Below are 23,826 nucleotides of genomic sequence, written 5' to 3'. Positions count from 1 at the left end.
TCTGCAGCAACCTCCGGGTAGGCCGTACTGCCATGGGTCTCACCCTCTCCCATATTTGCAGAGGTTTCAAATCACCCTCAGCTTCCCCCCAACCTGGTCCACCATCCACTCTCAGCAAAGCAGCCTCATTTGCATTTGGTTAAGTTCTTTCAAAGCTCAGCCCAGATGTCACTTCCTCTGAGAAGTCCTCCGTCCTCAGCTTTACTCTTTCTTCAGGCCTCCAGGCCTCATTGTCTGAACTCACCATGGAATCCTAAGAGGGCCTTGTTAGGAGCCTAGAGCTCTGATCTCTGCTCAGGAAGCCCCCACCTTATTGTAACTGCAGCTCCCAGCACAGGTCCAGTGCACAGTAGGTCCCCTAAAAGCCAGGCGGTGGTGGTGCATGCCTTTAATCCCAGCACTTGGGAGGCAGAGGCAGGCAGATTTCTGAGTTTGAGGTCAGCCTGGTCTATAGAGTTCCAGGACAGCCAGGGATATACAGAGAAACCCTGTCTCGAAAAACCAAAAAAAAAAAAAAAAAAAAAAAAAAAAAAAAAAAAAAAAAAAAAAAAAAAAAAAAAAAAGTAAGTAGAATCACCTAGAACATGGGCTCTGTGGTATGGTACTGGCTGGCTCGCCTTATCCCACTTCCTAGCTCAAAAATGGACACATGGTGGGTACACAGAGAGAGATCGTCTGTGGGCCAACTCTATAACACATGGGTGACCCCTTGGTGGCTGGCATTAATTGCCAACATTGACCAGAATCGGGATCGCCTCTGGGCATGCCTGAGGGAATGTTTCTAGAAAGAATTGGCCAAAGTGAGAAAACCTGGGCCCCAGGGTGGGCAGCACCTTCTAACAGGGGACCCAGATAAAAAGAGATTTCAGGAAAATCATATGCTCACCTTCCGATGAGTGAGTGCTTCTTTCTATTTTGGCCTCTACTATCATCCACAGACCCCAGCCTCCCTAGCCTTCCAACACAGACACAATGCTAGTAACTTTCCAGGGATATCTTGGGCCTCCAGTTCTAGTTTACAACCACTGGGATGTCCAGCTTCCTGGGCTGAGCAGCTACCCGGTCCTCCTCTCCAGGAAACAGCTTTGACCATGGAAGACATCCTAGTGACCCCCTTTTATACCCTGTTCCCCTAGAAAGCCCTAAAGACCCCTTGCCACTTTTGTTTAAACAGTACAGTGTAGCTCTTCACATAGCATTTATGTGATGTTAGGCATTATGAATAATCCAGAGATGATTGGTACACACACAGCAGGATGTGTGCTGGTCCTAGGAATCTGGGGAATCCAGATTCGCCGATCATGGTGGTTCTGGTGTGAAGGGATAACTGTCTGGGCCAGTCTGAAGATGAAGCTCAATGGAAGCCCTGCCACTCAAAGGGATCCAGGAAGGTCCTTCATGAGGACTGGGGTGAGGGGTCGGGGTGAGAGCCTGGGAGAGCAAGGGATGGAGAGGCCGGGTCATGTGGTCAGAACCATGGCTGTGGCCAGCACAGAGTGAGCTCAAACCAACCTACTCCATTTAATGACACCATCAAAATAAAAAGAGAAAGAGATGGGGTAGAGAGGCAAGTTCAGGCTCACCATCAGCAATGAAAAGAACAGAAAGTAAAGCAAGAGGTTCACCAAGTCTAAGTCCCCTGGTGACCTGGTATTTGGCTCAGTTTGTGCAAGGATGCTCTATGACCCAAGTTTGTTAGTTTCTTCCTTTCTTCCTTTCTTCCTTTCTTCCTTTCTTCCTTCCTTCCTTTCTTCCTTCCTTCCTTCCTTCCTTTCCTCCTTCTCCTTTTCCTTCTCCTCCTCTTTCTTCTTCTTTTTGGTTTCTTCAGGACAGGGTTTCTCTGAGTAGCCCTGGTTATCCTGGAACTCACTATGTACCAGGCTGGGCTTGAACTCACAGAGATCTACCTGTTCCTGCCTCCTGAGTGCTGGGATTAAAGGTCCCACCACTCCAGGCTCCTACTGCCCAGCTCCCTAAACTGTGCAGGTCACATAAATGAAATATGGGAGGTGTAAAACAATTGGCAAAGGCCAAAGGATTCTGACTGTACAAAGACTGAAAACTAAATCAAGCTCAAATCTGTAACAAAACAGGTGTTTTCTGTCAGTGCTCACTGGTCTGCACCACGTGGCCTCGCCATAGCCATGGTTCTGACCACATGGCACACACTCTTTGCATCTCGTGTGCCCTCATGCCACTCAGCAACAATAAACACTGCCTGAAACATCTCAAACTCAAGACTACTACGTGTTAGGAACTGCAGTGATTTTACTATAGGTAAAAGGGCTTCTGTCCTCCTAGAAACATAAAGGTTTAATTATGGGAAACAAAGACTTAGCATTTTCTCAGTCCCTCCTCAGTGTGTATCAAGTTAGGCTATCTTTACATTCTATTGCTAGAATTTTTTAACATTTAGTGCATGCATGTGTGTGTACATATGTGTGTGCATGTGTGTGTGTGTGCATGTGTGTGCATGCGTGTGTGTGCATGCATGTGTGTGTGCATATGTATGAAATGTGGGAGGTGTAAAACAATTGGCAAAGACCAAAGGATTCTGACTGTACAAGGACTGAAAACTAAGTCAAGCTCAAATCTGTAACAAAGCAGATGTTTTCTGGCAGTGCTCACTGGTGCTGCACTGCATGTGTGTGCATATATGTGTATGTGCATGCATGTGTGTGCATATATGCATGTGAGCTGATTTGGCTCATGTGTAGAAGTCAGAGCATAACTTACAGGAGTCAGTTTTCTCCTACCATGTGGGTTCGGGACCAAACTGAGGTTGTCAAGCTCGGAGGCACCTTTACCCATCTTGCCAGCCTCAGAACATATGGCTTTAAAAACTGCTGTTTGAGTTGCATAAAAGATTATTCAATATATTTGTCCTGGGATTAGGATAGAATTACAATATCTGAAATGACCCTGAAAACACATTTGAAGTTGTGAACTATATATTTATGCAGTGTTCTTAGTATTGATGATCATGAAACCAAAATATTGGTCAACCAAGAAAACCATTAAAGACATTCTGCATCCTGCAGTATCAAATATTCAGCTAAGATGTTTCTTTATGTAAGCACAGCCACCTCATTAGCAGACAATTCTGCTTTTGTTTTAACAAATGACAAAATTATATGTGTGTGTGTGTGTGTGTGTGTGTGTGTGTGTATGTGTGTATGCCAAAGAATTGTTTTAAAAGAAATTTCTTTATAATTTATTATCAGTAAGTGTTTGGTTTATACTCATTACTTTTTCATGTATGTGAGTAAGTAGTTTGCCTGCATTTATGTCTGTGTACCACGTGTGTGAAATGCCTGTGAAGCCTGGAAAAGGGCACTGGATCACATGAGATGGATGCTACAGATGGTTGTGAGCTGCCATGGGGGTCCTGGAAATCAAACCCAGGTCCTCTGCAAGAGCAGCCAGTGCTCTTTCCTGCTGGGCTAGCTCCCTAGACCCTGTTATATCTATTTTGTATTTTTATACACTCAGTGTCACATACAAATTTCTTGGGCAAAAAGGAACTGTATGTAGCAGAGCTTAGAAATTCCTGCTCTGATGTCCATGTGTCTGGGTGACATATTCCTCATAACACAGCCCTACTAAGGCATCAATGGCTAGATTGGCTTTAACTTTTCTATGTCTTATACTTCTTGTATCCCTCCTTCAGCAATGCAGTGACAGACACTACTACTGATAGTCAATGTCCCTACAGAGAAACGAAGGCACCAAGAAGCAGGGCCACTTGCAGCACGATGTCATGGAGCTCAGTGGAGGGGCTGAGAACTGAATGGCAGGCCTCATAGTCCTAACTACCAGTCACACTCCTGTGGTGGGAGATAAGGAATGTATAGCCTGTGTTTTCCTTAGACCTGAGCTCTAACCATGCATAAATGAGAAAGAGAGGCCCTGGCAGGCAATTACCAGGATGACCGAGGCTTACACGGCTCACTGGGCCCACTGTGAACTTCTTCAGCACAATGGGTTTGAAGATGCCCTTCTGTGGGGGTGGAGGACTGGCATGTGAAGCCCAAATGCTTGCTGATTAGTAGTCTCGGTTGACTGGAGTACTGGCTCCTGATGGCCCCTGGGAGTCACCATGCACCACTGGGGAGAGGCTCTGTGCTCTAGGGGCATCCCAAGGCAGCCTGCGCTGCGAGAGTCTGTAATACCCATGCCATCACCTTCCTATTAGCTTCTTCAAGGCATCAGATTAACCCCCTAATTTGTGTGTGACAAATGGCTCCATTCTGTGTAATTAGCCAGTGCTTAATGAGGCCCTAGTCACTGTAGCCTGGCTTTCCTACATGGAGAAACCCGAGGTGGAACCAACTGTAGAGAGAGCCAGAACTAGACCCTCACCCCATTCGCTTACTCAGTGACTATCACTCTCATCAACATGACAGTGAGCAAGAACAGCAGTAACTCTAGCACTCACACTGAGCAGGAGACCTGAGGGGCCTCCAGGCTCCCCTGACTGAAGAGGATGTTCCTGTTCTCCTGGACTTTTGGGTCTGGAGGACTACTGGTAAAAGGTTGATCAGGGATCTTTATAATAGACAGAGGGATGGGGAATGAGCTGAGAACACAGTGGTGTGTGTGTGTGTGTGTGTGTGTGTGTGTGTGTGTGTGTGTAAGCCTGATGGGAAGGGAAGCAGAGGAGCTCCCCTGAGGCTGTGGCCTGGGAGGGGGACGTGGAAGAGGGCCTCTGGAGATGGCCTTTGTTTCACCCCAGCTGCCTGTTGAATTCCTGTTCCCCGCTCCTTCCTGTTTCTCACACAACCTCTCTGTGTCTCTCAGCAACGGATCTTCCTTGCCTTCCTTGAATTATCTTTATGCATTATGCAGAGAAAGATGCCTAATCTCACCTTCCAGATATCTGACAAAGAACAGGGACAGAATGTCTGATGGGTGGGTTGAGCACATGGGTTAGAAGACCATCTCAACTCGGGGTCCAGGAGAAGCCCACCTCACCTGCACGGACAGGAAGAAGGAACACACGGGGGGCTGAAACTGGAGTACAGAGCAAATGCCACCCTAAGTGCCTGCTTTTAGAAAAATTCCAGAAGAGCCAGTATTAAACTTGAGGCCATGACAAGGAGCCACTACTGAGTCTGAGGGCTGACACTGTTCTCTTCATTGGAGGGTCACCCAAGGGATGATGAGGGAATTAGTGGGTTGACCTGACAAATCCCTGTATGAGTTATCCTATCTAGCAACATCTAGCACTGATACAGGGCTGACCTTGTACTCAGAGCTTACTGAGGGTCTGTGCTCACTCTCACAGAGGAGCAGGTACCTGAGTAACTGAGGAGGCGCTGGATCTGCGCACAGCCACAAGGGCTGAGGTCTCAAAGCAGGAGTTTGATAGAGCGCATGGCTGACACCACTTACCTCCGTCAGCATCACCAGGCCTAGGAAATAGGAGATGATGGAAAGGGCCAGGATGAGCAGTTCTCGCCTGTAGCCCCGCCGGAAGACCTTGGGGTACATGTCTACCACAGCTGTCACAAGGCTCTCCACACACACAAACTGGAAGGAGAGAGACAGTGCATGAAGCCCAGGAAAAGGCCAGTCCTGGTATCCTAGGTTCATGTACCAGGGCTTTCCTTCTCACTGGCTTGCCCTCCACCTTCACACTCCACCCATAGTGATGAATGTAAGCCCAGCACCAACACACTCTAGTATGTCCATTGAGCGGGCCAGCATGAAGATGCTCAGAGTACAGGAGGTACTGCGCAGGGACATTCAGCATGCAGTCCAGACTGTGATGGCTCCTTCTCCCTCATTGCTTTCACTTACTGTTCTGGGTTTTGTGAATTACAGGAGACCTAGCCTCTGCCCTTTGAGGCAAGGCAGGAATCTCAGAACTGTCCTAGGAGTTTGGCCATCTGCTGACAGCAGGTTCTGGCCATTGCCTTTGACTTCTAGGACTGTGACGGTCCCCTGCCCTATGGTAGGTGGAAAGCCACACTCGACTCTGGCAGTCAGGTGCTTGGCAACAGAGCCCAGCTGTGAAGCAGCCTGCTTCTGAGGTGGTTTCCCACAACTCTGTGCTGCCAATGGTGTTTGCTAGTTACCATGTTGGTCACCCCTAATTGTCTGATTCACTTCTATCTTCCCAGACAAGGTATTTCCATTATACAATAAGGGTTGGGGCACAGAGAAGGGTAGTGACTCTCTCAAAGTCACACAGCCAGGAACTATTCAAAACTGATGTTCACATCTGCATTACCTTCATAACAAGGACTGGTATTGTCAGTCTCTCCCCTGGGGCTTGAGGGATTCAAAGAAGGCTGCTTACCTAGGAAGCTAGTGGGAGTGTGGGTTGCAGATGTGCACAGGTAAGAGGGGGCAGACCTAGGTATCTGTCCTAGCAAATCACTCAGCACCTCTAAGCCTTGGCTTCTGCTTTCAAACCCAGACAATGAACAATGAGTCCTTAGCTCATGTGACTATTAGAGTGTGGGCACATGGCAGAAAAGCCAGTGAGCCCAGCTCAGTGGGGCATGAGCAGAGTCACTCCTCAGTCGCATCTCCTCTGCCAGGCAGGACCCTCTGTCAGTCACACAGCAGCTGCAGAGCTCTGATTTCTGAAAGGCTTTGCCAACAACAATGGAAGAAAAGCTATCAGCAAAAACACCCAGTGCTTCTGCAGCGCAGCTTAGTGGTTTCTGGGGAAGGATTCTGGCTCCAGAGAGAAAATGAATGTGGCTGGATTGACAGAGCCAGGGCTTGTGTGTTCAGTGACTCTTGCAAGGTCATGGATGGGAGTGGTGCTCATCAGGCTAACTTGGGCACTGTCCTTCCCCCTAATGACAGAGGATGGGGTGGCTTCCCTTGTCAAACAGGGCATTTCCTCTGCACAGTACAGAATTGTCAGGATTACTGATAGCCACCGCCATGGCTGGAAGCAGTTCTCTGGGTTCTAGACAGTCAGCTGTGCTCAGCCGCAGGCAGAGACTGTATTCTAGGCCTGTGGGGCAAAGAGCGGTCTCAGGCTGCAAGCTGGGAGGTCATTGGGAGCATGCAGTTCACTCCTAGAGCTGAGCATGTACCTGCTCTGTGGACCACAGCTGCAGAGTGAGGGAGGGATGGATGGACAGAGGTCCATAGGGACTAGTGAGCATAGAGTTGGTGGGAGAAGGTGCTGAGGTACCAGGAGGGTGCCAGAGAAAGGTCATAGACATCACAGGACCAAAGGAAGGAAACTAGCTTTCCCAAGTCCTGTGTGTTGCATGGCTCAGTAGTGATGGGGACACAGGGACCTTTGGTTACATTGTTATCACTATATTATAATTGTTAGAGTAGCCACAGCCCATTCTCTTTAGGACTTGTTTCTGCTTTTCCAGGAGCCTCTGGCCGGATACATTTATCAGAATGGAAGGACTTAGGGCATCATCTTAAAGACTAAACTGAGGTCTCAGAAGATGGCTCAGCAGTGAAGGAACTTTCTGCCAAGTCTGAGAATCTGAATTCTATCTCCGGGATACACGGGGCAGGAGGAGAGAACTGATCTCTGCAAGTTGTTTTCTGACCTTTGCATGAGTACTGTAGCAGGTGTGTGTCTATTGCACACACAGGATTAAATAAATAAGTGCAAAAAAATTAAAACAATACAAAACTAAAAGGAAAGAAACCAAAACACTTAAATTGGGCATTTTGGGTGAAGAAAATAAGGCATGGAGGAACACCGACTAGACGCGTCCGTGGCTGGGAGGTTGCTGAGAAGGTGGTCGAGCTGCTTGGTGGGCTGATGTCCAAGGCCAGGAGAGGGTTCTGCAGCCTAGAAGCTGTTCCTAAGGGTAGCATCTGTTCCGTCTAGTCCTCTGGCCTTCCTTCCCGGGATGTCCCTTCCCCTCCCCCACAATCTGCATCCCCTCACCTGACTGTCCAGGCCCAGGAAGATGAGCATCATGAAGAACAAGGTGGCCCACAGTGGTGAGAGAGGCATCATAGTGACAGCCTTGGGGTAGGCGATGAAAGCCAGTCCAGGACCTGGAGAAGAGGGAGAGGTCAGTATTTCCATCTGGCAGGTAGTTGCAGGCCACTGGGCCAGGTCTGACTCCGATCTCCTGTCTGTACTGTGAAGATGATACCATGTTAGTATGGACCTACTGTGGAGATGGGGTGGGTGGGTCAGGGCTCAAGACAGGTGTGTCTGACACACAGACAGGTCTTCTGTATCCACCTGCTACCTCCTTACACATGGCAGGGCTGAGCCTGTTCTCACCAGGACCAGACAGCAGCTGAATCTAAGCAGGAGCAAACCAGTCTACCTAAACATGCTTCTGAGAAAAGTGGGATGCCACCAAGCAGAGAGTGCACAGTAGGAGGACTTATCATTACAGCCATTGTATTGTAAGAGCTATGTGTAAGTGTGCTTTCCAGAGGATTCTGAAAACGTTCCTACACCACACCCACCCTCAAGATATACAGTGTTCCTGTTGCCTCTAGCTGCTTACCACTTCCACCTCCATCAGCATGCTGGACAAACTATTGGTAGGATTTTTCATTTAAAAGGATCTTCTTAAGGTGTGTGTGTGTGTGTGTGGTGTGTGTGTGTGTGGTGTGTGTGTGTGTGGTGTGTGTGTGTGTGTGGTGTGTGTGTGTGTATGTGTGTATGTGTGTGTATGTGTGTATGTGTGTGTGTATGTGTGTGTGTGTGTGGTGTGTGTGTATGTATGTATGTGTGTGTGTGTATGTGTATGTGTGTATGTGTGTGTGTGTATGTGTGTATGTGTGTGTGTGTATGTGTGTATGTGTGTGTGTGTGTGGTGTGTGTGTATGTATGTATGTGTGTGTATGTATGTGTGTGTATGTGTGTATGTGTGTGTGTGGTGTATGTGTATGTATGTGTGTGTATATGTGTGTGTGTGTGTGTGTGTGTGTGTGTGTGTGTGTATGTCTGAGCACAGTCCCTGTGGATTCTAGAATAGGGCATTAGATACCCTGGAGCTAGAGTCAGGCCTTTTTTTCTTTTCTTTTTTTTAATCTCAGACTAAGATTGCTTGTGCTGTTTAGGATGGAATTGCTGGGGTGACAACCACACATTTCACCTATAAAAAGTTGATTTCAAAAGCAGCCATGCAATTTTGTCATGGGACAAATTAAATACTCCAGGAATTAAATAATTACAGCAATGTTTGAGGCTGCATCTTCTTGCCAATACTTGATACTGTTATTATTTCAGATTTAGTCCTTAAAGTGACTGAGCATTATTCTATCACTTTGGTTTTAATTTGTGTTGCCTGGGTACCTCCAAGTGCTTTTTTTTTTTTTTTTGATGGGGGAGACTAGGCATCATGGACATTTCTTCTCAGGCTGTGACTGGCCCTTTTCTATCTTTTTATTTATTTATTTTTAAAAAGAAAGATTTATTTTTATTCTATGTGTATCAGTGTTTTTCTTGCATTTATGTCTGTGTGCAGTGCCTACAGGGGCCAGTAGAGGGTGATGGATCCTCTAGAATTGGAGTTAATAGGAGTTTGTGATTAAACATGTGGGTGCTGGGAATTGAACTTGGGTCCTCTAGAAGAGCAGCCAGTGCTCTTAACCACTGAGCCACTCTTGAGACTCCTTTTGTTTTTAATATTTCAGGAGTATTTAACTTTCCCCAAATACTTGTTGCTAGTATATAAAAATGGAGGTGTTTGTATTTATAATCTTTATGTTTGATCTTAGTAAATATAGCAGTTCTCATGAAAAAAAAAAAAAACAAATTCATAGAAGTGCTGTGTGTCTTTCTCATAGAAACTCCAGGGCAGGATGCTGATGTTGACCCTAGCCCTTGGTGAGGCTGGCATCTACATCATCTCCACGGTGAATCATGGCTTTCCTCTCCCAGGGATGGAACGCTTTGAGATCACACAGGACCCTGCTTCTCTCAAGCCTCCCCTGAGATCCCAGTCTCCATTGTTGTGATGGTGTTTGCTTAAGGACACCCACCTTCCTCTGTCCTTCAACACCTATTCATCAGGCTTCGCAAGCATGAGCTGTCAATCACTTTGTGATGCCTTTATGCCTGTGTGAGCTCCTTAGTGCTCAGAGTTTTTCTCTGCATTATGATCCTGTGATAATCATGATTTACTTGGCTGCTCAAGTTGGCCCAGCATGGGCCACCAGGGGCTCCTTCAGGTAGATCCTGCATTCTTCTGATGTGTCCCCAGCTTTATCTTCTGGCTTCATTGTGTCCTGGATCAGCCCTGGACCCAATTGCCTCTTCAAGGAGCCCTAGCTTCAGACAATGATGTTTAGAAACCCAGGCCTGGATACAGGGTGAGTTTGTTAACTCAGGGTGTTATTGCAGATGGCTTCATCCCTCCTGTGCATGTCCACATGACTCTATCCAAACATTAAAATCGGGAGTTCAAGCACAGAAATCCCTTGATTTCCAATATAGTACAGTCTAATGCCTGCTCCTCAGAGGGCAAGAAGAGCCTTGAGATCTATGTACATTTGCCAGTTAGTCTGCCCTGACACTCATCCTATTGAGCAGAATCTCCAGTCAGATTCCTGTTCTGACACAATACACTCAGTTATGTTTTTCATCTTTAGCTGCCAGTACTCACTTGGAACACATCATCTGTTCTGTTAGCTCTGTGTTCCTTAATGTCTAGTGTGGCTACAGGACTCACTGCCATTCTACACAGTGAGGTCACTCTTACTAGCTTATATTCCATTTGGAGGGCCCATCCCATCTTGGATGGGGTGTGAGATATCACTCAGGGTCCAGGCTATGAGGAAGACACTCTGGGAAACACTGATCTTTCTTTCCTTCCCCCACTCACCCTTGTCCCTCCCCTCCTCCTCCCACCCCTTTCTGCCCTTCATGACAGTAACCATTCTCTGCTTTCTAGACCTTTCTGTATCTCTTTTGCACAGTTGAAAACATATCTCTGTTTTTCCCCAATGAGGGATAAACACTGTTATTTATTTTTCAACTTTTAAATAACTACCTTTTTTTTTTCTGGTAGAATCTCCCTGTGTAGCCTATGCTGGCCTCAAACTCACTGTACTGATTGTGTTTATATCAACTTGACACAAGCTAGAGTCATCAGAGAGGATGCTGAAGCCTCAGTTGAGAAGAGGCCTCCATGAGAACCAGCTGTAAGGCATTTTCTTAATTAGTGACCAGTGGGGGAGGGCCCAGCCCATTGCGTATGGTACCATCCCTGGGTTGGTGGTTCTGGGTTCTATAAGAAAGCAAGTTGAGCAAGCCTTGAGGAACAAGCCAGTTACTAGCACTTCACCCTGGTGTCTGCCTGTGGGTTCCTTCCCTACTTGAGTTTCTGTCCTGGCTTCCTTTGGTGATGAGCAGCAAGGTGAAAACGTGAGCCAAACAAACCGTTTCATTCCCAACTTGCGTTTTGGTCATGGTGTTTTAATGTAGCCATAGAAACCCTGACTAAGACACTCACCATCCTCTGCCTTCTAAGTGTGTACCATCATGAACAGTTCTTTGTATGCATTGATTTAAAACTACCCTTCCATTGATATTTTCATGATTACTTAAACATTTTAAGATGATTTTTTAAATTTATATGTATGTGTGTGCCTGCCTGTGTGATTTTATGTGTACCACATGAGTTCAGTGCCCGTGAAGGACAGAAGAGGGTATCAAATCCCCTGAAGCTAAAGTTACAGGTGGAATGAGCTGCTTGATGTGGGTTCTGGGAACTGAACTGAGTCTTCTGTAAGAGTAGCAAGTGCTCATAAGTACTGAGCTATCTCTCCACCCCACTCCTGGTTATTTTTAATGTACGGACTGCTGTTATATTTTGTCAACATCCTTTTTCGGTAACCATGAAGATATTAGGTTTTTATTAATCTATGAATATAATGTATACTATTAATGGAGTTCCTAACAGTAAACAAACCTTGAATTATTCCTGCTGTGGTTCTTCTTGATCAAGACAAATAACTCAGTTCATTTCTGTGTCTTCCTAGTGTCTACAACAGTGAGTTTTCTCTATCATTTTTACTTCTATCCTTGTAATCTTACCTTTTCCCGGGTTCAAAGCCAGGCAACCCCCATGCCAGGCTCTCGTATTTAAATGTGCTTATCAGGTAGCAGCACAGGCAGGTGGGTTTTAAAGAGGCAATTAAGTCTTAAAAAGATGATTTGGTGGAGAGAGATTAGTGTTTGTCTCAGGTCTGGATTAGTTCCTGTGAGAATGACCTCTCAGCTTCCTGCTGCTAATACCATGCCATGCCATGCCTTCCAGCCATGGTGAACTCTCTATCCCCTGAAACTGTAGGCCAAGTATACTCTTTTCAAAGTTGCTTTAGTCATGGCATTTCATTGCAGCAACAGAAAAGCCAATAATACATTAGTAGTTTGTATTTTCTTTCATTTTTCCCTTGGTAGTGTTGCCAAGGAATTATGACTTTTGTCTACCTAATAGAGTGTTTGGCTTTTAAAACAATTCTCTATTAATTATATGAGTTCTCTTTATTGTTTCCCTGGCCCTACTTATCTTGGGTTTAATAGTGTCCCATTTGTGCAGCCTGTTCTGGTTAACACTTCATGCTTGTTTGAAGAGGATCTTTCTCTGAGGCTGTTTGGTGCAAAGCTGTATGATGCCCCTTTAATGGGCTGAGGAACTAAGCAGACTACGAGGTGTTGTGTAGGCAGTGTTCACCTCTGATGTCATCTACTTTGACTTTGGCCCAACCTCCTTGAAGACCATATCTATCTTCAGTACTCAGGACCCATGGTACTTTTTCACTGCAGTGTATGTTTCCAGAATACAAGAACCACGTAAGTGAAGAAGGAGTTGTGATCACAGTGAACCCTTACTCTGCTCGTAGTATATTTAATACAAACACATCAATATTTTAGGCTGTGACATCTATCTGTGAGGATTCTACATGAAGAACAGGATGGCAGGGGGTGGGGGAGGGAGGCTTCCAAGCATAGGAGCATGTGTGCAAAGGGTCCATGTTAGAGTATGGTGGAAAGGTGACACAGACCACCAAGGTTGGACAGAGTGGGCCAGTGGTAGTGAAGTGGGTGGGCTGGCCCAGCAGCCCATGCTGTGTAGGCCACCCTTAAGACCACTTTGTGAGCACACTGTGGGGTGGAGTGCAGAGCAAGTCCAAGCTGAGTGAAGATGTAGGGCAGGAGACAGGGTAGCTTCGGATGTAAAAGGCATTGGCTTCTCATCCAGGAAGGTCAGGGCTTCCCCAGCAGGTGGTAGATGAGGGTGGCTACATCGGAAGAACAAACTGAGGACAGGACAACCACAGTCTGGTCAAATTAGCCCCATCCCTTGGCTTCCCCCATGAGCTTGGTCTTTCCACATGCCAGCTCTGTAGACTTACCTGATTCTGCCACCTCAGCAATAGGTACACCCTGCTCGTATGCCATGAAGCCCAGGACTGAGAAGATGGCAAACCCAGCCACGAAGCTGGTACCACTGTTTAGACAGCAGAGCATAATACAGTCCCTGTTGGGAAACAGTGCAAAGTGTCTGGGTCAGCGTGAGAAGAATAGGCACCTTCTGGAACCTTCCTCATCTGAGACCAGGGCATACTGGGGCATAATCACACAGCTTTCCCTGCATTTCTAGAAGACAAGCTGGGTCACGGAGAAGGACATGACTGAAGGAAGGGAGACTCGCTTTATAGACCAAAGAAAGGGTAGACTCTGGAGACACACACTGCTCTGATTCCTGAGGAAAGAGCCAGAGAGAGCAGGAGGGAACCATGCTTCCAAGGTACAAAGCTCAGAAGGTGAGAGAAGCCTCCGTGTAAGAAACCAGGTGAATGACTAAGAACCTTAGGCCTGCAGCCCAGCAGCTTCCAGAGGACAGGTTTTGTGGTAACACCCATCCTGGCTAAGCTCATTTTCAAGCAAAGCCCTGCATTCTGCTCTATGCAGGTTCTGCATATTGGGCTAGTTTACAGAGGAAAATGACCAGAGCTGTCACTCTGACTTGCTCTTCAGAGGGACTCACCAGCTGGGAAACACCAACATAAAGACCCAACTTATGGAAAAACAGGCAACAAACAAGTGCTTGAGCTTTATCAAGGTGAGGATGATGATCCAGAGACTTGGCCCATTCTAGCGCAGGCGCTAGAACTCAACCTCTGTGGTGTGGGCTCACAGTTCAGATCAGGATGCATCCCAGTGCCTTGCTCTCTATGGCAGGTGTACTTAGGTGATCCTGACCAAGAGTGTTCTAGATGGAGTGGCATTGTGGCCTTTGCTTCTGGTCCAGGAGCTAGAGCTTATTGTTGCTTTCGACTGGCCCCTTCCTACTGAGTGGCATCTCCTGCCTATGGCACAGAGAATCTGCTTATATCCTGCTAGCTAACATCTGACTTAGCTACCAATGGGGGGGTGGGGTGGGGCTGGAGGCTGTGTTGGTCTGGAGGTTTGGCCTCACAGCTCTTTCGGCCTTCTGTTCTCTCAGGTAACACCCCGGTTCTCTTACCACTCCTTCATCCCGTCCCCCATCTGTTGTGCTCTCTGGCTTGCCCAGGGCCTCTGCAGCTGTCACATGCAGGACTGGGAACTCTCTTCTCTTCTTGAACCATGGTTTTGGTAATAGAACCAAAGGTGATACTTATGACAAACCAACAATGACCCTGGTAAATTGGGCACAGTGGATAGAGCACTAGACACAGAGTCGGGAGCCTGGAACTATGATTCTCCCTGTATGGTCTTTTCTTTGGGATTGACCTAACCATGATAAAGCATTTGGTAGTGGGGCCTCATGGTTTGTTTCTAATTCCCCCACTTGGGGGTGGAATGAACCTCTAGGTCCACTGGTTTGGGATTAGCCATGTGACCTACTTTGGACAGGAAGATGTTAGCTGACATGACATAGACATTTGACTTGTATCTTCTTAACTGCATCTGTCTTCTATCATTCCTGTGATTGTCATTATCATTTTTAAGGTGGGAAGAACTCTCCAGGGGAGTGACTGTCCCTTCAGCCTGGACCACAGGATGTACATAAAAAGAGCAGATTTGAGCTTGGCCTGAAGCCAAACCCACCCACTCATAGCCAGGACAGCTTCCCCAGCCAACATCAACACAAACTCTCAGCCCCCAGGGCCAAGGTTATCTGGCACAAACATTACTATGGCAGCAGATGACTGATACAGGTTCCTTTAAAGACCCCCTTTGACAGTGAATGCCAGCTGGGCTGCTAACCTTGACTATATGTACTATCTAAAGACCAATTTGCCTCTACTCTAGAAGAAACTCAGCCCAGTCTAGAAGAGGACCACATTATCCCCCAGGTAGCAAGGACTCACACTTTCACTAGCATCTTATTGTCCAAAGTCTAGTCGCAGCTGCCCTTATCCAGCTGTGGAAACAGAAGGATCTGGAGAGGAGGGCACTACCCCATGCGCCAGCTCTATATCAGGTCCCCAATCGCACGGCTGGAGTTCAGGCTCCATCATCAGTTGTCAGGTAAACTGTAGCTGGGAATCCAATCCTCTCAGATACCCTTTTTCTGGAACTAAACAACACTTGCTAAGAATCAGGGCTTCCGAGACCAGAAGGTGGGCAGTCACCTTCAGCCACCGTGAGGCTGGGGAAGGCAAATGTCCCACCTCTCCCATCGGCCCTCAGATCACTTTCTTGTATTTGAGTTCCTAGGGACCTCTAGTCCCTTCAGCACTCTATCTGGATGTCAGTCTCCACCTGTGAGCTCAGCCACAGGAAGCAGAGCCCTGCCCAGGGCTGTTCGATCCCTCTCAAGCCTTCCCTACGCTTCACTTCCCAGCAATCTCTGGGGAAGGCTTATGTAACCAGGGCTTTGAAGTCAGCAGGAGCTGAGCTGGGCTTGCACAAGCTCCAGAGGCAACTAAGCTGTCAGGAGAGGGGATTAATTGACTGCTGGGCAGCCCTGTTTGCAGAACAATCTGGAAACAGATTTCTGCAGGCATTTGCTTTGTTCCACTGAGTGGACAGGAAGAGGAAAGATCGTGTCTTCGGAGTTCCTACCAGCAGTGGATTGGGACAGGCCCCTCTTGTAAAATTAAATGCTGTTCATGTTCAGATCCACTACTAAGTTGCTGCTAGGGAAAATCATTTACGCTTAACTGTATATATTTTGGTCTAAGACCCCAAACACCTTACATATCGCTATTATAACTTAACAAATAATTTGTATGTTTTATGTGAAGTTAAATAATACACGAATATTATCTGTACTAATTTGTTTTTCCTTGCTGGAATGGGGCTGTATCTTAGGCTACCCTGAACTCACTATGTAGCCTAGGCTGGCCACATACTCACCGCAATCCTGCCTCAACCTCCTGCATGTTAGTGTGATGTATTAATATGCCTGGCTCTTCTGTGTCTATTTTTTTTTCCTCATAAAAGCAATATGAACCCAGAGTAAACAAAGATACCTTCTATGTACAGGAATCAGGAGAGGGAAAATCAGGCCCAGCTTCTTGATGTGATGTTTGGAATAGTTTTCTCTCTCCTCCCAGAAGTTTGAAGCAGTATACATTTTCATGCAGACCCATCAGTTGCTCCCTCCTCTACGGACTCCATTTTAGTTTTCTACCATCATTTAAAATCTTCAAATTAGCATTTAATTTCTTACTCTGGGATAGTTTCTCTTAGTGGCTAACTGCTATATAGGGTGGATACAGGTGTGATATCCTTTCTCAATTGGTCTGTTCTCATGGCAGTGCGTCTTCACAACTCCAGAGACTCCTTCCTACAGAAGGAGCTCCCAGTCTCACGGTGCGATGCTCTGTCCACCTACCAGCAAGTATCCACCTACTTACTGTGTGCCAGACGCCTGACTCTTAGGTGTGAGGACAAAAATCTGGCTCCTTAGTCAAGGACTCCAGAATGAGTTTATCCTCCCGCTTCCCCTCACACACAGTGCTGACCGTCCCTGGTTCTCAGCCTCAGGCTACAGGCCTGCCAGGCTGATCCATAGCCTTAGCCACCTCCCTGCCTGGACCCCTTGAGGCTTTGCCAGTGTGGCAAGCTACAGGATGTCAAGAGGAAGATGGGCCAAGGATGGACCAAGGATGGGCCAAAGAGGGCCCAGCCACTCCAGGTGGGTCAAGAGAGGGCCCCATGGACCTATGAGAAGCAACAGGAGTCAGAAACAAGGACCATGGTGTAGAAACAGCTGGATTGAGCCGATTTAGTTCCTTCCTAGCCATGTGTCCACGGGAGACTGATTGTATATATACACCTCTGCAGCACATGTTGGCACTGGGTCCCGACTGAGGCTGCAGGGTGGATTTCCTGTGCATCCAGGGCAGACTCTGCTTGCATGTAGCGATTTCCCAGCTCTGTCTGTCCCTGTGATCCTGGGGAAAGGGAATGGTTGACCAGCAGTTGTGTGTTCTGGGCCCTGTGTAGTGGACATCTGTGAGGGTCGGAAGCTGTGGCTGTCATGGGCTCACCTGTAGCAGTTGTTGTTATAGTTGTTGTAACTCCCCAGAGCAGTCAGGCAGCCCAGGCAGATGGCATAGGAGAAAAAGATCTGCGTCCCAGCATCCACCCACACCTAGAGGAGGGCACAAAAAACGAGGTCACTGAAAGAGTCAGATGTGGGATGAGGGAGAGTCAACTGTAGGAAGAAGGATTGGGGAGGAGTGAGAGTCCAATGGAAGAACCTCTTCTTCCCCTCATTACCCCCCACCCCCCAAAGTAACTCTAGGACAGAAATAGCAAACTTTCTAACTTTCTCAGGAACCCCTATTAAAACATTTATATTCCTACCTCATTAAAAAGAAATTTCCTTAATAAATTCTAGAATTGTCTGTGTAGCCCTGGCTGTCCTGGAACTCACTCTGTAGACCAGGCTGGCCTCAAACTCAGAAATCCACCTGCCCATGCCTCCCAAGTACTGGGATTAAAGGCGTGTGCCACCACTGCCCAGCAATAAATTCTAGATTTTTCTAAAGGTTATGGTAAAGCTAGGACTGTGGGCAAAAGTCCGTAAGCCAAGCACTAAAATGGTTGAGGCAAGAGGATCTCTGCAAGTTCAAGCCTGTCTACTTAGTGACTAGGCTAGGTAGAACTACTTAGCAAAACCTTGTCTCCAAAAAATAAACAAAACAAGTAAGCAAAACCAGGTATAGTGGTACACATCTTTAATCCCAGCACTTGGGAAGTAGAGGCAGGTAGATCTCTGTGAGTTCAAGCCAAGCCTGGTCTACATAGTGAGTTCCAGGACAGCCAGGGCTAAATAATGAGATCCTATCTCAAAAAAAAAAAAAAAAAAAAAAAAAAAAAAATCAATCAAACAAACAGAATGATATCTGGATATTGAGGGCTGTGGTTCCAGGTGCATGACTTTGGAAAAGTAACTTAGCATCTCACAGCTTAGTGTCCTCATCTGCAAAGTAGGAAAAGAAGGACCCTGTGAGGCCTGCTATGAGGATGAGCATAATAGGATGGGGATTCCTGGTTATGGGCCACATCACATCTAAGTCCCAAAACATCACTCCCTTTTCTTAGCGATTGAAATAACCATGAGAACAGAGTCTCATGACCGTGCAGAGAAAATGTTAATACAGTTTCCCCCAAGTCCAGAGGAAAAGTGTGTGTACACATGCATGTGCACATGTGTGTGGATCTACCAGCTTACAAAAGATTCCCTAACGCCAGCTTCCCTTGGGATGCAGACAGCCAGCAGCTTCTTAGTTACTAAAGTTAAAACTTAGTCACTCTGGTTAAAACTCCATGGACAGAATGAACTACTCTGCGGCAATCACACTGACTTTTCTAGGACTTTCTCTCCCTGAGGCTCTAAGCTCAGTACCTAGAAGTCTCTAAGGAAAGCCACAGCTGAAACTCCAAGCTGGGACTTGAGCTGAGCACCCAGCGCCACCTGGAGACAAAACTCAGCACTGAACACAGTAGCAGCCTTTATTAGGCACTTTTGGTATGCAAGGCACCTTGCTGAGCCTTTGTGTAAGACTGCCCTTGAGCGGGCTGTGGAGCACGCCTTTAATCCCAGCACTTGGGAGGCAGAGGCAGGCGGATTTCTGAGTTCGAGGCCATCCTGGTCTACAGAGTGAGTTCCAGGACAGCCAGGGCTACATAGAGAAACCCTGTCTCGAAAAACCAAAAAATAAAAAAAAGACTGCCCTTGAATGTCAGCAGTCCTGGGCAGCACTGTGCATGATCCAATGGCTGCTCTTAGCCTCCTCTCATAGCCCGGGAAGAAAGAGGACAAGTACTCTTCCTGAGACCATGCAGCTGGAACATGATGGGTGGGAATAAACACAGATCTAGAGATACAACATTGCCAGACTCATGTAATATCCAGAACTAGACCCTGCATCCTGGTGAAGCATCCCTACCTCAGATCAGGCTCTCATCTAAGTCCTTCTGATGGACTTCTGCCTGACTGCTTTCAGTGACAGAGAGTGAGTGACACAAGTCTTTCCTCTTTAGGCATCTCTGACTGGAAGTCATTTCCCAAAGTGAGAACTTCCCTGGTGTTTGATTCTGTGTCCCCCTGACCACAGCTTTCTCTTGCACATGGTGGTACTGCGCCATAGCCTCCTAGCTCCCAAGACATCCCCACTCCAAGCATGAACGCTTCTCCAGGATTTTCTCACACAGAAGAGGCCACTCTGCCTGCTCTGTTCACATTTGTGAAACCATCCAATGATAACATATGAGAAGTGCTTCAGACACTGACAGGAGTGTCTGCTAACCTCTCCTAACCTAGGCTGGCTGGCTTTAGAGTGTCAGCAGAGGAGCAACGCAGGGTGAGCACATTCATGTCTCTGTGTGTGCACATGTGTACGGTGCTGGCAAATCAGGGTATACCAAGACATGGGTGTTGGGAAACAGAGAGAAAACAAGAATATATTTTAAAAACCATTGGAATTATGTTATTTTGTGTTTACTTAAAATTACACACACACACACACACACACACACACACACACGCAGTGTTTAATTTAATTGAGAGGTTACCTTTGGGATAGTATAATAGACAGTATAAACCCCAGTGCCAGGCATGGGAAACAAACTTTTGCGTTGTTGTTTAGGTGAGCCCAAGAAACTGCTCAAATAATATAGGCTATTACCATAGCCCTTGGTGCCTCCTTGAAAAAGAAGGTAAGACCCCATTGCTAAGAACACTACATAATTTGGGCACAGGAGGGTCCATCTGGATCGGACCTGAGCGCCTCCTCTGTGAGGACTACCTCTCATAGCATCAGAACAAGCCATGCAAGCTGCCAAGGAGACAGCAATCAGTAGGCCTAGCCAGCTGGAACACCTATGAACCCAAAAAATGACCAGGATGACAAGAGATCCTGAAAGCTGCAATAATGACGTATATATCCTGGGATAACCAACGGCTGTCTAATCGGACTTAAGGCCTACCCAAAGTGGCAGGAGCTTGAAAATGCCTACATGTTGGCAGAAAGGGTCCAAAGGGTAAAAATTGCTGAAGATTGAGGAGAGAGATGAATATGTTGTTAAATGCTGCATCCCGACTCTGTTTTCCCATGTGCCAGTCTCTCCCTAAGAATTCCTCTTTCTGCACTGAAAGGCAAGCAGACCACAGGGAGAGACAGAACACAGCTCAGATGCCGACGCAGGAACAAATGCCCACTCTTGGTGACGCCCTGTGAGATGCTTGGCGGCTGACTGGTCACTGGTGGCTATTCACAAGGGACTCACACCTGTGACTAGTGGTCCTATGAGCTCAGCCTCCCACAGGCCAGAGTGGGAGAAGCCCATAGGCTGGCTGAAAAGCTTGCTCAGCCATCACTCAACAGAGCCTGCCACTCTGAGTTAGAAAAGATTCCAGAGCTCCTGTTCACACATCCCAGTGATGGGCATCCCAAGCTCATGCACGTGCAGATACCATTCCTGGAAGTCCAGCACCCATCCCTTCCCTTTGAGTAGTGGGACTTCAGATTCTCTTTGGGAACCTACTTCTCCTCAACTCAGGGTGGCCCGTATCACAAGCCTGACCATGCTAGCGTTTCCAGGAATGTGGAAGACTTTGAAACCTTAGACTAGGAAGCAGTTGAATGCTATGTGCAGAGCTTAATCAGCCGCCCTAGGAGGCACATGGAAGACAACAACGCCAAGAGCTGTGTAGACTGTGGAGGCCCAGCTCAAGAGGATCCATGGGAGAAGAATACTAGCATCTGGGCTAGAGATCATTTTTATGACAGTTTGGCAAAATCTGCTTCTTTCTGCCCTTGTTCTAAGAACTTGCCTGAGGCTAAACTTAAAAGCATCAGGCTAATTTCTTCAAAGGAAGAGATTTGAAGATAGTCTAAAATTGACTCTGTCATGTGGTTATTAGTAATTAGTAATTAGCTGGTTACAATGGAAAAAAAACTCAGTGGGACAGAAAAAAATACTAAATGTATATTATAGAAAGGAATAGGACCCTAGCAAGCCTGACATGATGGCCAAGGCGTGTGCTGGAAGAGGGACTATGATTGTGAGATTAGATCTATTATGGAGAGGCCAGATCTGCAATGGAATAAAGAAAAGGCTGTCCTCTAAAGTAGTTTACTTAGAGCACACAAGGCTCTGGGTTCAGTCTCCAGCACTGTACAAAAACAAAATAAACAAAACCAGAAGAAAGGAGTTTGAAAGTTTTTATCATAAAGAAATGATAAATATATTTGAAAAGATAGAGATGTTTGAGCTGTTTTAAGCATTATGTAATTTGTATATATGTTGAAATATACAATATCTCATATATAATATACATACTATTCCATCAGTATACTCAATGTTTACATTTTATGTATCAGTTTTAAAAGCTCATTTTGCTTTATTTTTGAGATGGAGTTTCACATGGTCCAGTCTGGCCTTGAACTCCTTATCTAGCAGAGGATAACTTTGAGTCCATAGTCCTCCTGCTTCCACCTTCCAAGTGCTGGGATTACAGGCACCCAGTTCACACAGAGCTAGAATCAAATCCAGAGCTTCACGCATGTTAGGCAAACCCTCTCCCAGCTAAGCCATGTTCCTAATGCCAGGTAAAAATAATAAACAAGATGTAAGTTTTTCCCTTAAGGGGAGACGGCCTTTCACTACTGCTTTAGATCTATTTCTTTAGGGACTAGTGTTGGAACTTCTTAGCATTTTATTTATACTTATTGATTTTTCTCACATTAAAAAATACAACTTCTTGTTGGCTTATGTATTATTTGTTATGGGTTGGCATGTGTGGGAGTGGATGTATGCCCCTGTATGCCTGTTGTCAAGAAGTAGATTCTCTTCTCTCCATGTGGGTCCTGGTGATGGAACTCAGGCTGTTCAGTTTCATTTCAAATACCTTTCCTTACTAAGCCATCTTGCCAGACTTTTCTTGCATCTTAAGTTATCTATTTCTATGACTTGGTCTTTATTTTTCTCCTCAATAACCCTCTGTTTACCTCATCATACTATCATGGCCACAACCAGTTTCTTTTATTTTCTTTTTGTGAGCAAGTGGCCAACCCTTCCTAGCCCTTCTGGAGCCTCCTTTTTCTTTTAACTACTCATTAATGCATCTGCCTTTTACATCTGGCTCTGGGATACTGCAGGGTCGGGCTGTCCTGAGGCTCTGTCTATAGTACATTCTTTACCATGGGAACTCTGTTCTCATCTTATAACAGCCATGAGTTGGATTGGACTACACTCCTCCTCTTCTGCTGCTTTGGTGTAGACTAGAGAGGATGTTGCTGTGTGGAGGGATGGTGATACCCCCGGGGTGTATTTTCCAGTCTTTGTAGTCCTAGGATTCCCTCTTCAGTGACTATCAAGAGTCTTTAAAATGGTATATGTGTGTGTACCTGCTTGTCTGTGTGTACACCACTTGCATGCAGTGGTCATAGAGGCAAGAAGAGAATGATGGATCCCCTGATGCTAGTTACAGAAGGACATGAACCACTTGGTATGAGTGCTGGAAACAAAGTCAGGTTCTCTGTAAGACCAGCCAGTGCTCTTAACTGCCAAGCCACCTCTATAGCCCTAACGTCAATCTCTCTAATAAAGACACATGCATCAGAGCCTGAGAAAATTCCTGGCCAGGTTTCTTAAGAATATTCCGTGAAGAGCCAGGACGTGTCTTCATGTGAAGTCTGGAAGGTTCCTCCTCTCAATAACTGGGGACAGCAGATATGCCTGTGGCTAAGAAGATGCCTTTGTGCCTGGCTAGCAGCCTGGCCTCATTCGACGGAAGCTAATGAGTTTATCAATGAGCTGCTACAGCTGTCATAGTGAGGACTACTGGGCCACTTATGAGCTTTGACATCTAGGGTTCAGCTAGATTCCAGCCTATTGATCACCCCCACGGAGCCCGTACATGGGCCCTATACCATCCATTCCATGGTGACCCAAACCTTCTCTGCTGCTTCAGTAACTGCTTCCTACAGTCAATGGGGCAAAGGGACAAAGATCCAGAAGGTTCTTTGGGAAACTTTCTGGAGCCTGCAGGGACTGGTTCCTGTCACTTCTGTCCACATACCTTGACTAGAGCCAGGCCACAGGATCCCAATATAAAGGCAAGGAAGTCTGGGAACTATTCCCACGGAGAGGGTATAAATGGCTAGAGGCTCCAATCACATTACCTCTAAGGTACAACTTCACGTACATATTTCTTTTACTACTTGAAATTTTCTATGTACAGAATGAATGGCTGAATGGATGAATGAATAAAATTATGGTAGCCATGGAAAGATTTAACAATCAAAGAGAAGAGAGGTGAAGAAAACAGGGGAAATGAATACTTCTGATCCCTCCATGGAACTGATGGGCCCCTTGGAAAAGACTTAACACTGGCTGAAGTGGACCATGTTCTTGCGACTGCCATGTTTAAACTTCAGCATTTGTATAATGTCCTTGTTTGG

The 23,826-nt window shown here is 46.4% G+C and overlaps 1 protein-coding gene across 1 annotated transcript in view; it reads right to left on the bottom strand.

Moving 5' to 3' along the window:
• Slc6a11 (solute carrier family 6 member 11) overlaps positions 1-23,826 on the bottom strand; it is a 118,476-nt gene that overhangs the window by 6,264 nt on the left and 88,386 nt on the right. Inside the window, exons 7-10 of the mRNA XM_031382962.1 lie at positions 17,401-17,504; positions 13,327-13,451; positions 7,886-7,998; positions 5,395-5,532 (exon numbers count right to left, since the gene is read on the bottom strand). Of these exons, the coding sequence (XP_031238822.1) occupies positions 5,395-5,532; positions 7,886-7,998; positions 13,327-13,451; positions 17,401-17,504 (480 nt within the window). The remainder of the gene's footprint in view (positions 1-5,394; positions 5,533-7,885; positions 7,999-13,326; positions 13,452-17,400; positions 17,505-23,826) is intronic.

The sequence above is a fragment of the Mastomys coucha genome, unplaced genomic scaffold (genome assembly GCF_008632895.1).
Source record: "Mastomys coucha isolate ucsf_1 unplaced genomic scaffold, UCSF_Mcou_1 pScaffold20, whole genome shotgun sequence".
NCBI lineage: Eukaryota > Metazoa > Chordata > Mammalia > Rodentia > Muridae > Mastomys > Mastomys coucha.
The sequence above is the reverse complement of the archived record's forward strand: the minus strand, read 5'-3'. Positions and strand labels throughout refer to the sequence as shown.